The following is a 17,624-nucleotide window of genomic DNA, read 5'->3' as shown; positions in this document are numbered from 1 at the left end:
CCCCCACTTGTGCGAGGCTTGTATTTATAGAATAAACTATTGACAGCCTAGGCTGTTGACATATACTACACCAACAATAGGGATGATGACAGTTTTTTAAATTGTTTAAAAATTGAGAGTATACTAATAGTAAAGCAATTTTGTAAAAGGAACAGGGTATCTGCGATCATAACTTTCGGAGCTACAGGGATTTAAAGAGTCAGATTTGCGGCGCTGCCGCGGATCCCTGAAAAACGCCCCATACAAAATGGCTTCAAATAATGACGTCATAGCCAATGTAATGATCGTTAGATCTGTATGCGCGTTCAAACAAAATTACTAATATCTTTGTTATTTGTGCGTTTGTGCTTATAGTTCATTTATTAAAAAATGTCACATTGAATGTAAGGAAGCTAAAACTGTATGAATTTTCATCTAATTACGATAAAATATTTTTAATAGTTTTTGAAATTTTATAATCTCATTTATTTTGCAAATATCCAGACAATCTTTGCTTTTTATGTATAAATTAGTTAACGTTGACCCTATTTATCCGAATGTATCATAAAAATCAATATATTCAAACCTAGTCATTATCCCCATTCAGGAAGAAATAAAGAAGCACAAAATGCAACATCGGACACGCTTGTTAAAAGATCCAAACCCACTGGCTTGTGGGCTTTTCGACTCAATCCAGACTTGAGGACAGTGATCCCCAGTTTTGCCAACGCCATGACATGATTACTATGGGACCAACTGAAAAGTATACCCTTTCAAACAAAAAAAGAATTTTTCAAATCAGTTCAGGCGTCTTCGAGTAATCGGTGAATATACATAAAAAAAAGAGGAATCCGAGGAATTGATAACCTCCTCCTTGTTTGAAGTCGGTTAAAAAACGTACTCGAAGCACAGAAAACATACTCGAAGCATCCAAATGGCTTACATATTCCGTTGTCAATGAATTAGATAAAGTTGTCGGTAAGATAACTTAGAGTCTGTTAGAACTATAATATTGAAAGGCATGGGTATGTATATTAATTACAATGGTAAAAAGAAAATTAAAAAAAAAATTTGGATACTATTTATATATGTAAAGTGAGGATGATTTTTTTATCGTCTATTCCATGTGAGGTATCGTTATCGGTATTTCTATGCATTAATTAAGTATTTATAGAAAGTGCTAATTTAATATGCGGAACCAAACACTGCGCAAGGCCCGACACACACTTGACCGGTTTTAAATTATATTATTATATTATTCATATTATTTTGTTTTGAAAAAAACATATTCATAAGTGTATAATTATTTTATATTTCACAGAACTCTAAAACGAAATTAAACATCATTATTACTATTTATCTTACGATTGATTAAGTAAATATTATTACTTAATAGGAATAAACAATAGTCGTGTGCTATTTTAGTTTCTCGTTTGAACCGTTAAGCGTGTAAATGTGTATTTTGTTGTGTTTTTAGTGTATTATGTTTTGGTTTATTTTATTATCTTCTTTCTATGTCACTACATTATGTGACTATAATTCACGATTAGTATATTTATCTCAAGGTCCAGTGAGAGGTTATAGAGAACCAGAATATGGAGTATACAGCTTCTACGGTATTCCTTATGCTACTGTACCGAAAGGGGCAAACAGGTTTAAGGTTACTATACCTTTAGTTTTATTAGAAAATATTAACAATACAATATTAGAAAATTATAAAAAAAAATGTTATTAATTATTAAATAATTACGTTAATTATTATTAGGTTAATATACCTAGAACAGGAGAACGTGTCGGTCTGCCGTCTCATCGGACTATAAGAGTGAGAGTGCACACACACTTGTCCACTATAATATCTCATGCGTGTATGATTAATCTCAAAATGAGATTGGGTATGTGATTGAAAAAAAAAAATCGGTCGGAAACATATTATTATTAATAATATACCAAATATTATATGTCGGGGCTGACCACTCAAGCTATATCTACCACAGAAGTCACTGAAGTCACGGAGCGTAGACAGAGCCTCATAACATCCGAACATCCACATCGATCGTACATAGATTAATATTTGAGAAGTTAGTTGGACAGGAATGTAAATAATTAATTACTACTTTATCTGTATAAACATCGTGAGGAAACCTGCATACCTGCGAATTTTCTTAAATATTGCGTGTGTGAAGTCTGCCAATCCGCATTGGGCCAGTGTGCGGACTATTTGGCCTAACCCCTCTCATTCTGAGAGAAGACTCGAGCTCATAAGAGGTTAATTCCAGTGAGCTGAATATGGATAATGATGATGATGATTTATAATAACGTATTTTTTTTTCATTTTAGGCTCCACTTGCAGCGCCTGTATGGTCGGACACTTTCGAAGCCGTAGACACAGAAATAATATGTCCGCAAAGTAATATACTCAATGCACTTGTGATTCCGGAATCTAAAGTAATCAAAGAAGATTGTCTTATAGCAAATATTTATGTACCCGAGACGAACGAAACAAACTTACCGGTAGTAATATATATCCACGGAGGAGCATTTGTAACCGGTTGGGGAAATATGTTTACCCCGAAGTCATTGGTAAACACGCAGAAAGTAATAGCAATAACTTTTAATTACAGACTTGGGGCTATTGGCTTTCTTTGTTTGGGTACAAAAGATATTCCCGGTAATGCTGCCATGAAAGATCAGGTAGCGTTAATTCGGTGGGTGCATAAAAATATAGCTAATTTCGGTGGTAATCCTGATGATATTACACTGTCAGGTTTTAGTTCTGGTGCTGTTTCAGTAGATATGTTGCTGCTTTCGAAAATGGCAAGAGGAATTATCAAAAAAGTTATACCAGAGAGTGCGGGTGGCCTCTGCCCCTTCAGTGTACAATTAGATCCTGTTGAAAATGCTAAAGTGTACGCAAAGCTACTAGGATTTCAATATGTAGATGATATTTACGCATTAGAAAACTTCTACATGAACATTCCGCACGACGTTCTAAGTGCTGTACAAGTCACAAACATGAAAGACTCTGTCACTCTCATGGCACCGTGTATAGAACGAGACATAGGCGAGGAGAGATTCCTCGAGGACAGTCCAGTTAACTTGTTAAAAAGGGGTGATTTCGAAAAACTCCCAACTTTATATGGGTTTACACACATGGATGGATTGTTTCGTTTACCACAATTTTATACTTGGAAGGATGAAATGAATACAAAGTTTTCCGATTTCCTGCCAGCTGATCTACAATTCAAAAACAAATTAGAAAAAGAGAAAGTAGCTAATGAGGTGCGTTCTTTTTACTTTAGCGACAAACCAGTAGGTGAAGAAACGGTACTAGATTTCGTATATTATTTCACCGATGTTATGTACGCATTGCCAATGCTGAGATCTGTTAAACTTCAAGTTGAAGCTGGTCATAGTCAGATTTATTTGTACGAGTACTCTTATTATGAGGACGGCTTACCACCAATACCGTTCACAGACAAACGCGGTGCAAATCATTGTGCTCAGACATTTGGAGTTTTAGATGGATTTTGGAATTCTACCATCGTCGACGAAAAAGACGTGTCGGATGATATACGGCAGCGAAAAATTTATATGAAGAAAATATGGTTGAACTTTATGATTAAAGGGTAAGGCTTTTTTTATCTTTATGATACGGCTAACAGCCGAAGACCAGTTATACTTAGTTTTGGCTGGCTGCAAGTAGGTGGAGCAGGCAGCAGTTAGTGAAACTTGAATGTAAACTTAGTTGTTTGCAGCTAAAACTAGGTGTAACTGTTTGTTATTGGGTGAAGCTGAACTAACCCCCATAGAACCGAATAAGTTCTATATTTGACGCAATCTACAGGTATGTTAGGAGTATAGAATAGTATTCAGCACTGGTTTTTTTTTAGCTGCCTGTTAATATCCCATTAATATTAAATAAAATATTTTGTTTAGATATATTCAAATACGAGTATAAACAACGTGGCAATACTGCCAGCCTTCTGGACACTTTACCAATAAGCATCGATTAGGACGAATTCTACGACGCCTGAGTCTTTAGATATAATATAAATTTAGTACATTTCCTTTTTTATTTTTATATAATATGTAGTCAATATATTAGCTTTGTAAAATTATATTCATTTATTGTTTCAATATTAAATTTATAAAAATATATTAATTTATTGTAATACGAGTACTTTCTGAATCTGTAGGTAATAGATATTTGTTTTCAGGAAACCGATATCTGATGATTTGGAAGAAGATTTAAATTTACCGGAATGGCCGCCTGTCGAATTGGACATACAGCGATACATGTCGATCAATAGGACGTTAGAAGTGCAAGAATATCTTTTGAAAGACAGATACCTATTTTGGGAAAACATCTACGACAAACACTACCGTAACCCTATACCGCCGATTTTACCAACAAAATACAGGAATCTTAACGGCGAATAGGAAATGAAATGCTTCTAGTTTATTCAAACAGAAATGCTGTTGTTAAGAAAAGTACTAGAGCTACATGCATATCAGTTTTATAATAAGATAAAAGTTGCCCAAGGACGCTATAATCTACAATAGCCTTGTTTACAGCAAGACTCTGTTAAGGAAAAATAAAGAAGAAAATCATTGTGTTGTGTTTTTTTTTTAATTGTGTTATCTGTTACAAATAAGTGAACATGTTAAATTATCATGTACGAGTATTATGTCACAGAAGCGTGGCCACGAGCTATAGGTCTCTACGTGGCTTCTGGATACTCTGGCGGCTTGGCAACGTTGCCACTATAATGTACACGGTAAACTGCACCTCGCCCACTCAGTCGCCAGTCAGCCGCCATTTTGGACGCTCGCTCGAAAATGTTGATGTTGTAAATAATGAGTTTCGATACTGAAAAAATTATAATAGAATTTCAAAACCGTCCTTGTGTAAACCGTCCTTGGATAGTTCATCTAACTAATGAGTATTCTGATCGTAACTTGAAAAATTTTCAGGATATTTTTGTAAATCTCCATACAGTTAAATAAAACCACTTTGGCTTCGATCTGATTTATAAGGATGAATCCATAGTTTCTTTTTTTTCTATTTTTTTACAACACAAACAAGACAAAGAAGACGATTTCTTCTTCGTCCGTTCCTGACGATGTAAACGAACTGACTATTGAGACGCCATGGCCACTCGATTTGGCGACCTTCGGATGCCAGAAGTAGCCAGGCCTGCTGGCGACCATGCCGTCTTAATGAGGCAGAGCTTTTAAAGTTAAATTAGTGGAGTTATAGTGGACGCCCGCGACTTCGTCCGCGTGGAATTCAGTTTTTCACAGTTCCCGCGGGAATCAATGACTTTTCCGGGATGAAATGAAATGATAATACACCGAAAATTATAAAATATAGATTACAAAAGCAATAAATGAAGACATTTGTGAAAGATGAAAAGTAGCCTATGGGTTAATCCAGAGTAAAATTTATTTCCAATTCCGCAGCGTAAAAGAGGAACAAACATACACACCCACACACACACACTTACACAAACTTTCTTCTATATTAGTGTGTTTTTTTAATTTTCCCGCACACATCGTAATCTTTAGATGACGTAGTGTGTACTCACCTAAACATAAATTGTATACTTACATTGTTCTTTTTTCAGTAATTCTTATTAACGAGACAGAATGCAATAAATGTCACATTATAAGTAGAACAGACCGAACCCTGTTTTTTATTGTGCTCTTGTTTTGGGGAATGCGAACATCCTTCCTGATTTAATAGCGTAGATAAATGTGTGTTTCACCGCACACAACTGAATGAGTTTAACCTATTTCCGACTGCTTATCTATACTAAACCAATAAATATGTTACTTGAGCTTGTTTATTTATAAGTATATATAAGGTCCACATTAGTCATTATAGTACGTAAGTCGTCATCATTAACCCATATTCGGCTCACTGCTGAGCTCGAGTCTCCTCTCAGAATAAGAGGGGTAAGGCTAATAGTCCACCACGCTGGCCTAATGCGGATTGGCAGACTTCACACATGCAGAGAATTAAGATAATTCTCTGGTATGCAGGTTTCCTCACGATGTTTTCCTTCACCGATTGAGACACGTGATATTTAATTTCTTAAAATGCACACAACTGACGAGTTAGAGGTGCATGCCCCGGACCGGATTTGAACCCACACCCTCCCTGAATCGGAGGCAGAGGTCATATCCACTATGCTATCACGGCTCTTTAAAATACTCCACAGTAAGGAAATAATTATTCTAAAAATTAAGAATTATTAAGAAAACCATAAACATGGATATTAGTAAAGACATAGTTAAATATAGTTTTACATTGCTTAGTGCACTACTACTAGGTACTGTAAAATTTTCAATTTACTTCGCATCGCTCAATTTAATTTTAAAATCAAATTGATAGTGGTTTTCAGAAGTGAGAGAGTAAACATTTCATCAGGTGGTTGTTGATTCGAGGATTACTTTGTAATTGAATGAAAATAAAGATTGATTTTAATATCACAACATCCTACTAATATTATAAACGCGAAAGTTTGTACGGATGTTTGTTACTCTTTAACGCCGCAACTACTGAACCGATTTGGCTGAAATTTGGAATGGAAATAGATTTTACTCTGGATTAACTCATACCTTTCAACTCGGAAAAATCCATGGTTCCCGAGGTATTTGCGAAAAGCTAAATTTCTCGCGGACGATGTCCCGGGCTTCCGCTAGTTAACACTATAAAGACGAAAGTGTGTATGTTTGCTAATTCTTCACCCCTACGGAACCGATTTGGTTTTGAAATGGGGATAGATTAACTACTTAGATAATGCTACTGTTTGTCCCGAAAAAGATATGGTTCTTAGAAGATTTTACCAATTTCATAACACTAATATTAGGGTGAAAGTTTGTGTGTATGTATGTTTGTTAGTAGATTAACTAGTAAGATAAGGCTACTCTTTGTCCCGAAAAAAAAAAGGCTCTTACAAGATTTTACCAATATGATAACACTAATATTGGGACGAAAGTTTCTGTATGTTTGTTACTCCTTCATGCCCCAAGTACTGAATCGGTTTCACAGTAATATGAAGTAGAGATAGATTATATCCCGGATTAATGTTTAAGACTTTTATTCTGGAAAAACCTTCGCTCCCGCGAGATTTTTGGAACACTGAATAATTATGTTAACACAATTGTGGCCGTCTGCTAACTAATAATACAAAGAGGTAAGACTTGATTATTTTGATTTTACGATGTAACTCAAAAACTAGACTATTTTTATACTTCGGAAGGTACATCCTGCCTACCTGGAAAGGGCACTACGCGGGCGAAACCGCGGGGCGTCTGCTAGCTTTTGTACTTATTATAAAGTAGAAAAGCAACAAGTGTCATTCTCGATATGAAGTGTGTATCGATACTATAAACCAAATAGTCTAAGATCCGGCATTAGAAATATATACCCTCATCTATTATAAAATAGTGACAAGAAATAAATGATAGATAATATTTACAGTGACACATTGCACATTCGTTGCCTAGTTAAATTACAGCCAGAGACATTTTTTGTACAAAATCTAGAAAACCATGAATTGAAGACAAATTAATACAGTTAAATTAAGCATAAAATAAGCTTTCATTTGACATATTAGACTACTAAATAATTGATGAGGGTATCGATATAACATTAATTAACTGTTTTTATCTGGCAACCCAGAGCACAAAGCAGGCAAACTTTACGTTTTCAATTCTGTTGGGTATATTCTTCTAACAAGTATTCGATTTTTATTAATGATTGATGAAAATTAATCATGTAATACTCACTGGGCGGAATTTTACTAGGCAACCTATTGGCAATGTGTGAATGTGAATATTTTCTATCGTTTCCTTCTTATCCCAAATAAATTACCGATGAGGATATATATTCCATATACTGGATCTCGTACTAAAAATTATAACTTCGCTCATATACTACGAGTGTTACACCAGACAATGGCCGCATTTTCGTTCCTACACTATTTTGTGCTTTCCCTTGAGGTTAAGATCCCACTCATTTCCTATGTCTAATTTAGTAATGATATCCAAGATCATATTAAGTAATAGACCTTAAAAATATTTGGTTTAATTTCTTCTAATCCTTGTAATATAGATACATGATAATAGGCTGGTTGACACTTTTTTTAAATGCTTTTAAATAGTTCATTAACGTTCTACTAGACTAAACAATGTTTTTTATATTTTTTTGAGACGATTACATGAAAATTTTAGTTTTTAAATATGTTTTTGACAATACGAGCCAAAACGTCTGTCGGCCATGACAGTCTATATTTCAAATGTTTTATGTCGGCACTACAATAAATCCCATACAAATGGAGCGTTTGACAAAAATATTTTTTTTATTTTTAAACGTCGAAATAATTGTTAATTTATTATTAACAATTAAACGTTGAAATAATTGTTCATTTATTTTTAATAATTAAACGTCGAAATAATTGTTAATTTATTATTAACAATGATTTCGACGTTTAGTACAACAAGGTTGTTAGTGACGTCACAAAATGGACGACAGCGTTTTTGACGTTTGGAAAATTTGGAAAAACACGTGATATTAAATTAAGTTTTAACTTTTATTAATTGATAACGCTGTATTTCGAACCCTTATTAAATTAATATTGTTTATATTAAATTTGATATAGAGTCAACTATCCTATTTCGGTTCGCTATTTAATATGGAGCCACTAAATACTTATCATATTTCACTTAAAATTATGATAAATTTTGATAACACTAGCATGTTATTTAATCGTAAATCTAGACTATTTAGTTTGTCTATTTATTATCTTAAACCTTAACTGAATACATTTTGTAACATATATTATGTACCTACCTACCTTTTAAGACTCGTGTGTGTGTGTAAATGTGTTCTGTAAATAATCGATAAACTTACGATAAATGTATCTAGGGTCTGGGCTGTAAACTGAGAAGTTTTGCTCGGGTTAGATCGTCTCGTTACCGCTAATTGCCCAATATCACAAATTACTGCCATTTACGGCTTAGTTGTTGTTTGAATCGTTAAAAACGCCTTCGCCAGATAACTTTTCGCACAATTAAGTTGGGAATATCGATTTAAAATCAAAATCAAATTGAAAAATACTTTAGGTACAATTTAATATACGCTAGTTGCTAGCAAACATACAAAAAAATATATATTAAAACCCAAAACAGACCAAGCATTATTTTCGTAACCTGTTTTTAACTCAAAAACAGTATATAATAAGTATAGTTATTATCCTAATATAAGGTTTTAAATAATAATAAGGTTTTTTTTTCGAGCCAAAGTTTCGGCGAAGACGAAATATTGTAAATACAATACTTTGTAATAATATTTAAGCTTTATTAAAGTTTAAAGTAAGTAGGTGTGTTTTTGTTACTGAATCTAGGTCCGAGTTACTGACTCTGGATCTTGTTAAATTATTATTAGGTAAAAATCTCCCATCATGTTATTGTATTAAATATTTAGAGGTTTAAAAAAGGTTTTATACCTCTAAATATTTTATTTTGACGGCCCCCGTGGCGCAGTGGTGGATTAACTTGAGGTCCTAGGTTCGATCCCCGGCTGGGCCGATTGAGGTTTTCTTAATTGGTCTAGGTTTGGCTGGTGAGAGGCTTCGGCCGTGGCTAGTTACCACCCTACCAACAAAGACGTACCGCCAAGCGATATAGCGTTCCGGTACGATGTCGTGTAGAAACCGAAAGGGGTGTGGATTTTCATCCTCCTCCTAACAAAGTAGCCCGGTTCCATCTTAGATTGAATCATCACTTACCATCAGGTGTGATTTTAGTCAAAGTTTAACAGGTAGAGAATAAAAAAAAAATATATAAGTTATCCTCCCTAAACTAATATTCATCATTAACAACCCATATTTGGTTCACTGTTGAGCACTAGTAACCTCAACCACGCCTACCACACGGCAAAATGCGACCAAACTTCACACACGTAGATAATTAAGAAAATTCTCAGATATGCAGGTTTCCTCACGATGATTTAACCGTTTGAGAAACGTGATATTTAATTTCTTAATATGCACATAAGCGTTCATTTACACCGAGCAGCAACTGCTACCGACGAATGCAGTCAGCGACGTCTCGCCGGCAGTCGAAGGCAGTCAACGGCAGTCGACGGCTGTGCCCGACTGCAGTCGTCGGTAGCCGTTGCCAGCTGTCGTTGGCAACGCGCTGCTCGTGTAAGTGAACCCTTACTGAAAAGTTGGAGGCGCATGCCCCGGACCGGATTCGAACCTACGCCCTCCTAATCGAAGGCACAATGATACACATAGTGCTATAAAACATTGAATCACTTATGAGTACAGTAATTAATTAAACTCCGAAGACCCAGTCTGTAATTGGATTTCTAATTACAGTGGAATAGTTAATTAATAATACTGAAATCGATATACATAGAATAAATCTCACCACAGAATATATCAGAAAAGTATCTCGGTACAGACGAATACTGCCATGCTGTCATTTTACCAAACTATTAGCTTTGAAGAGTAATATTATGTTATCATCGTCTTATCAACCCATCTTCAGCTGACTGCTGAGCACGAGTCTCCTCTCAAAATGAGATGGTTTAGGCTAACAGTCCACCATGCTGGCCCAATGCGGATTGGCTGACTTCACACACCTAGAGAATTAAGACAATTCTCAGATAAGCAGGTTTCCTCACAATGTTTTTTTTTGTTTATTATATTACAATTACATACAAGTCGAGAAAAAAATCCTGCCATAATTAATAAGAATGGTAGGAGAAATAAAAGCGATACCTCATTTAACGCGGAATAAAATTCTGTAAAAAAATAACCTAAAAATGAAAGCCTGAAATAGGACCTTAGCTTTTGTAGACCCCTTAAAATAGGGAAAAATTAAATTGTACGTGCATGTAAGCGTTTGTCAATAAAAACCGTAAACAAACCATAAAACATTTTTTTTTCTATTCTTTACAAGGTTAGCCCTTGACTACAATCTCACCTGATGGTAAGTGATGATGTAATCTAAGATGGAAGCGGACTAAATTGTTAGGAGGATGAAAATCCACACTCCTTTCGGTTTCAACACGACATCGTACCGGAACGCTAAATCGCTTGGCGGTACGTCTTTGTTGGTAGGGTGGTAACTAGCCACGGCCGAAGCCTCCCACCAGCTAGACCTGGACCAATTAAGAAAACCTCAATCGGCCCAGCCGAGAATCGAACCCAGGACCTCCGTCATTAAATCCACCGCGCATACCACTGCGCCACGGAGGCCGTCAAATTTATATATTTATGTCATGTACTTTTTACAACATGAAAAAATATAAAATAACACAACTGTAAACATTAACATTATTAATACCTCTAGATAACCAGGTTTACGTAATGTCCTTAATAGTAAATTAACATTAATTTAGTAAAGCCATGTGAAATTAATGTAAATTAGACTCTATACCAGCGAGTTACATGTAATGAATTAGAAATTGACCGCTCACCTTGAAAGCGTTTCTGAATTTGTTCGACATGATGTTGTACAGGAAGGGGTTGATTGCCGTGGACAGGAAGTACAGCACCCCCGATATGTAGGTCAGCACTATGTACACCTGGGAAGAATAAACGTAGCGATATAATACTTATTAATATTCTATACTAATATTATAAAGCTGAAGAGTTTGTGTGTTTGTTTGAACGCGTTTATCTCAGGAACTACTGTTCCGATTTAAAAAATTCTTTCAGTGACAGACAGCCCATTTATAGAGAAAGGCTAAAAGCTATATATTATTCCCATATTCCTACGGGAACAGGAACCACGCGGGTGAAACCGCGTGACGTCATTGAACGTGATGATTTCTGCGGAGAGAAAATTTAAAAAAGTCTAAAAACAACACTTTTCTATAGTGTCCTATAACGATTCGATGCATAAAGGTCAATTTGAACTTTAATACCATACCATAAAGTTCAAGTGTTAATGGAGAGGTTCCGGGAAGGCAAAACAATTGAGTGACGTTAGGGTAGGGGTAGGGAAGGCGTAAGGGAGATAGGTAGTAGGAAAGGAAGGTAGTAGGGTAGCGGTAAAGTAGATATGATTTGCAGCATTACAAGCTATCTATAAAATAGGTTATTTATGGACATGGCACTTTTCGGTCATGTTACAGCTTGTATAAAAGTGGCCGACCTCCTTTTCCTAAGCCAAAGACACTGCACGCTTCTCTACACTCTAGTCTCTAACAACAACGCATAGTATAACAACAACATATCACATAGTATAGACAAAACTAATCTCATGAGGTTCCCCAACTTTAATATTCATAGCGCCTGGGGGTAACTGCATCAAATATGTAATACATTCCAAATACCAAGGTTTGCGTTCGAAATACCACCCAGCGCATTCAGTATTCTATGGGAAATCAATTGCTATTTGGATCGATAGTCGTACGGTTGTCTCATGAAAAAATAATTAAGTTAAAGATGGGTTAATAAAGAACCTACCTACTTTAAGTAGGGTAGGTAGCTACCCTGATAGCTGAAGAGTTTGTTTGGTTTAACGCGCTAATCTCAAAAACTACTGGTCCGATTTGAAAAATTCTTTTAGTGTTAGATAGCTCATTTATCAAGAAAGGTTCTATGCTATATTTTATCCCCGGATTCCTACGGGAACGGGAACCACACACATATGAGAAGAATCTAATATACGAGTAAGTAATCTGTAGTTTTATACCTATAGGAATAGGTTTTTAATAAAGCTCACATAGACTAGGCAATTTTGAACTTGATGCAATATTTAACTTGATTTAAGTTTCAAGTACTTATAACTTTTCGCTCGTCTAACTTGATTTGGAACTACGAAATATGGCAATGTGTGATCAAAGTCATACCTCCACAGTTACACAATTCACTCAAGTCTTGGCCCAAAATTTCATGCAAAATTCTTGCATAAGAATCTAATTATTCTTATATTTAATTGTATTATTGAAATTATTTAAAGTGAGACGTGATACTTAGACGCGCAGCTGCTCGCATCGCGCGCTGGGAGAGGGATTGAGTGGTGGGAAGTGAAGGTTCCGTTACACTCTCCGACGGTTCATTAATGATCATCTTCATTAAAGTCGTCTTCTTGTAAGAAAACCGAACTAATGGTATCTTGTTCCAAGTTTGTTGTATGTGACAATGAAAGAAATAGCGGTTTCCACGCTGCAGCAACCATCCATGATCCCGATTTAAATCCGGTCACGACTAATTTCTAATGCATTTCGTATCTTACGAGGTACTAGAAACTTTTCCCTTGACAATACAGAAGCCTTATCAAAACGGATATAATGAGTCGTGATTACTTCGACCTAATATCACGTGAGTTTTAGCCGTGTTTCATAATCAATTAATATAATATATACTACTACGAGATCCGGCATAAAGAATATCTATCCTCATCTGTTATTTAATTGAGTTAAGAATTAAATGGTAGAAAATATTCACATAGAAACATTGCACATAGGTTGCATAATTCAATTGCAGCCAAACAGTATTAATTGATTATTATTATTCTTTTAATTTATTTAATATCCTTCCCTCATTGGCTAATTAAAAAAAACGTACACTATACTACAGCCTTTCTTGATGAGTACTTTTTACCCACAAATAAATTAGAAATGTAGGTAGAAAACGCATGTCATTTCATAACTTATTTATTTTAAATTATGTATGGTTTGTTACCGTAAAATTTAAGCTATATATAATAATTGACAATGAATTTCTTATATAACTCAACAGTTACGTACCTTATAAAATGTATCAGTGGGGTGCTCCAAATTCTTCCCGTAGATGGCAATCAACCTCTGCACGTGGAAAGGCGCCCAGCATAGGAAAAAAGACAGCGCCACCGCAACTGGAAGCATACATAATATGTTAGAACGAGAGATTGCGATAGTCAGATATACCTCATGTAACGAAGGCTGAAAGATTGTCAGCCTATGCTTCTACTACAGGTAACTACGGTAGCCAGTTAAGGACTTTGGATAGTAGCAGGTTTCAAGGGCCCAGATCCTCCTTGTCCAAATGTATAACGCAATGTTGTTATATTGTCTACGGGATAACACGATGAATCATTTCTCTAGTCGCCAGACTTTTAGCTTCGTGGCAACCCTTAGCGTAGAGACCCTTAAAGTATGATCTGTAACGGTGTTTCTCGAAGGGTTGCGAAACTAAGTGAGTGATGGTGACTGGAGACATAATTTCAGATTATTCGGGGGAAAATACTTATGACATAAAAATACTCTATAAATGTATGTCTGAGGGTCTGAATCTTGAATGCAGCTACCATCTAAAGTAACTACAGTGGCTCGAGTGACGGCCTTACGAAGGTAGCTGGTAGTAGCTGGATGAGGAAGACATATGATCGTATGATGTGGTGCGCTCTCGGAATGGTCTATGTCCAGCGGTGAACGAATCTCTAAGCATGGAACAATTTTGGTGACTTATCATCGTCTATCTATCTACGCATGGGTGGAGACGTGTGGAGAGCTGGACTGACCGTGCCCGCCCCGGAGGCGCGCACTCTGAACTCGGATGCATACCACTTACCAATATACAAAGTTCATTATTCGATGTACTCAGTTTAAATTATACAGGGTGCTCGTGAGTATTTCCCATAACTTTAAGGTGTTGATGAGTTCAATTAAAGGAGCCGAAGTACATAAGTAATATTTTTTTAACTAAAAAATAAAAACTTTTCATGTTTTCATACAAAGTAATTCAAATAATTCCGACTATCCATGTAACACACGCATTTATCTATCCTTGAATTTTAAAATATGTAAAACTCATACGTCATAATTATAAGGATACGTATAACAGACACAATTTAAAAAATCTATTTACAAAAGAAATATTTTTTACTCCGAAAATATTCATTTTAGAACCCATGTCCTTTAGACATTTTTGATTGATTTTCCTTAAAGAACATAACCCTAGAGTTATGAGAAATACTCCCGAGCACTCTGTATATTACATTTTATACAGTCTTTTAATTTATACATAGAATCGTCCCAGTACATTTTTTTTTTTAATAGAAAATCCACATCCCTTTCGGGTTCTACACGGCATCGTACCGGAACGCTAAATCGCTTGGCGGTACGTCTTTGCCGGTAGGGTGGTAACTAGCCACGGCCGCAAATGTATACTGGATCGCTTCCTCCATCTCATGATATCGGAGATCGCTTAAACTACGCTGGTTATTATTAATCAACGCCTGGAGGAAAGTGATTAGGTGTTATAGTAATAATTTTGTGTGACACTTTTATAGTAGGGGACTTGAAGAGGGGATTTTTGAATTTACTCGCGGCAGATGAACTTAGGGGAACGTAGCATGTTGTTGAGCACCGCCACCAAGTATGAGCACTCAATATTAGACAACATTAAGGGCAACCAAAAAAAAAACAACTTTACTCACGTTATGCCAGGATGAGGTAGGTTTGTTAATAGCTCAAAAGATGGCATTAAGAAAATCCAACGATTTAAGCGTAATAGAATTCGAAGGTTACAAAGTTACAAACTGAACCCTTCTATTTCTGTTCGAGTTACGAGCACGGTTTATTTTTTTATTAATTTTAAATGAAACTATATCTCAAAATAACAAGAAAATATTTTCTAACTATTTCAGCAGGCCAAAGCAATCAATAATTTTAATTGATGTAGTATTAAAAAGCTAGAAGGCTACGTAGGTACGTTTTACTTCAAATTACTACTCGGGAGAGTTACAATTTCTTCGACCCTACGTAAGATGAAGAGACGAAGCTTTTTTACGCGCCATCAAGATCGCTTGACAGTACGCCATTGCCGGTAGTGTTTCTTATTTTTTCTTTACAAGTTAGCCCTTGACCACAATCACACCTGATGATTGAAAACCACAGCATACCTAAATAAAAGTTTACTTATTACCAGACATTAACAACAACCCATATTCGGCTCACTGTTGAGCACGACTCTACTCTCATAATGAGAGGGATTGGCAGACTTCATACACGTACTAATTGAACTAAGGAAATTCACAGGTTTCCTCACGATGTTTTTTCTGTTTGAGACACGTGATATTTAATTTCGTAAAATGTACATTACTGAAAAGTTAGAGGTGCATGCCCCGGACCGAATTCGAACCTGCGCCCTCCGAATCGACGGCAAAGGTCATATCTACCAAGCTATCACGTCCAGTCAGTTATTACTAGACATCGCTATTATTCATATTAATAAGTTTTAAAAAAAAAACCCAAGCTATCATTAATTAAACGTATATGCAAAAGCTATATTAATCCATTCAAAATAAACACATTATGAAGGTAGGACGCATAAACAAAAACCGTGCCAACGCTACAATTTTCTCAATATCCAAATCAAATTTTCAATGTCGTTCCATTGCCAATTGGTAACGATTTATGCATTTTGTCACGAGCCTTTATTGTGAGCCATATTTTTTGTCTAAATTTCAAATAAACACTGCCTGACTTAAGCAACAAAATATTTGATTTTCGGTTTGTTGGCATATTTTTGACGGCCTCCGTGGCGCAGTGGTATGCGCGGTGGACTTACATGACGGAGGTACTGCGATTGAGGTTTTCTTAATTGGTCCAGGTCTGGTTAGTGGGAGGCTTCGGCCGTGGCTAGTTACCACCCTACTGGCAAAGACGTACCGCCAAGCGATTTAGCGTTCCGGTATGATGCCGTGTAGAAACCGAAAGGAGTGTGGATTTTCATCCTCCTCCTAACAAGTTAGCCCGCTTTCAACTTAGATTGCATCATCACTTACCATCAGGTGAGATTGTAGTCAATTGCTAACTAAATAAAAAAAATATAATTTTAGAGCTTCAATAGCTCAATGGTAAGTAAACGGTCAGACTCACCGAGAGGTGATAGTTCGATCTCCGTCCTTTTGGTGTATGGTCGTAGCCATTCCAACTAGTCTTTTCCGACTAGTTGGAGGGGAATGAGAATATTAAAAAAAAAATATGGCAAATATTCCTTAAAAAAAAGACGTTAGTCGTAAAACTTAGACATTTTGCAACATTATTTACCTGTGCATTTGAATATGTTAAATAACTTGTAAGATATTATAGATAATCCGTCGAAATCAAATTGATTCGAAACTCAAAACATACTCGGAGGCAAATTATTGCTCAAGGTTGTTGGTATTAGGCAGCCTCTAGCACATTACTTACTTTATCATTTTTATGTGTTGAAAAAATCTTACTTTTTATCTGACTGTCAAAAGAGGATTATGTTTATCTATTTATCCTACTTAAATAAAAGATCCAATTCTGATGATATTTTGAAAATTTTTGTTGTTGTTTCTGAAGATAAAAATATTTTTTTTTTTCGATTATATCTTTGTCTGTCTGTCCGTGTTTTTTTTTTGTTATTCGGGCATCACGCTGAAACTACTGAATGAATTCAAAAGAAACTTGACACGGTTTAAGATCATAATACGGAGAAATTTATAGAATACTTTTTGTAGCGAAAATAAAATAAGAAGGGGGTGAAATTGGGGTTGAAATTTTGTATGGAATGTCCTTCATTTTTAGAGTTAAAAGTTACTTATTAAAAAGGACATGTCCCAAAATAGGCCTTTATTATTTATAATTTATAAGCGGGTCA

At 35.6% G+C, this 17,624-nt stretch overlaps 2 protein-coding genes across 3 annotated transcripts in view; one reads left to right on the top strand and one right to left on the bottom strand.

The window, feature by feature from the left end:
- LOC112043940 (pyrokinin-1 receptor) overlaps nucleotides 1–17,624 on the bottom strand; it is a 79,236-nt gene that overhangs the window by 20,551 nt on the left and 41,061 nt on the right. For both annotated transcript variants that reach the window (XM_052883439.1, XM_052883441.1), the window contains exons 3-4: nucleotides 13,760–13,866; nucleotides 11,480–11,587 (exon numbers count right to left, since the gene is read on the bottom strand). In XM_052883439.1, the coding sequence (XP_052739399.1) occupies nucleotides 11,480–11,587; nucleotides 13,760–13,866 (215 nt within the window). The remainder of the gene's footprint in view (nucleotides 1–11,479; nucleotides 11,588–13,759; nucleotides 13,867–17,624) is intronic.
- Nucleotides 1,395–4,592, top strand: LOC112043941 (cholinesterase 1). The gene is made up of 3 exons (XM_024079629.2): nucleotides 1,395–1,639; nucleotides 2,317–3,605; nucleotides 4,197–4,592. The coding sequence occupies exons 1-3, from the start codon at nucleotides 1,463–1,465 to the stop codon at nucleotides 4,417–4,419; spliced, it is 1,689 nt and encodes a 562-aa protein (XP_023935397.1). The 5' UTR covers nucleotides 1,395–1,462; the 3' UTR covers nucleotides 4,420–4,592.

This window comes from Bicyclus anynana, chromosome 9 (assembly GCF_947172395.1).
Source record: "Bicyclus anynana chromosome 9, ilBicAnyn1.1, whole genome shotgun sequence".
NCBI classification, from domain to species: Eukaryota; Metazoa; Arthropoda; class Insecta; order Lepidoptera; family Nymphalidae; genus Bicyclus; species Bicyclus anynana.
The sequence above is the reverse complement of the archived record's forward strand: the minus strand, read 5'-3'. Positions and strand labels throughout refer to the sequence as shown.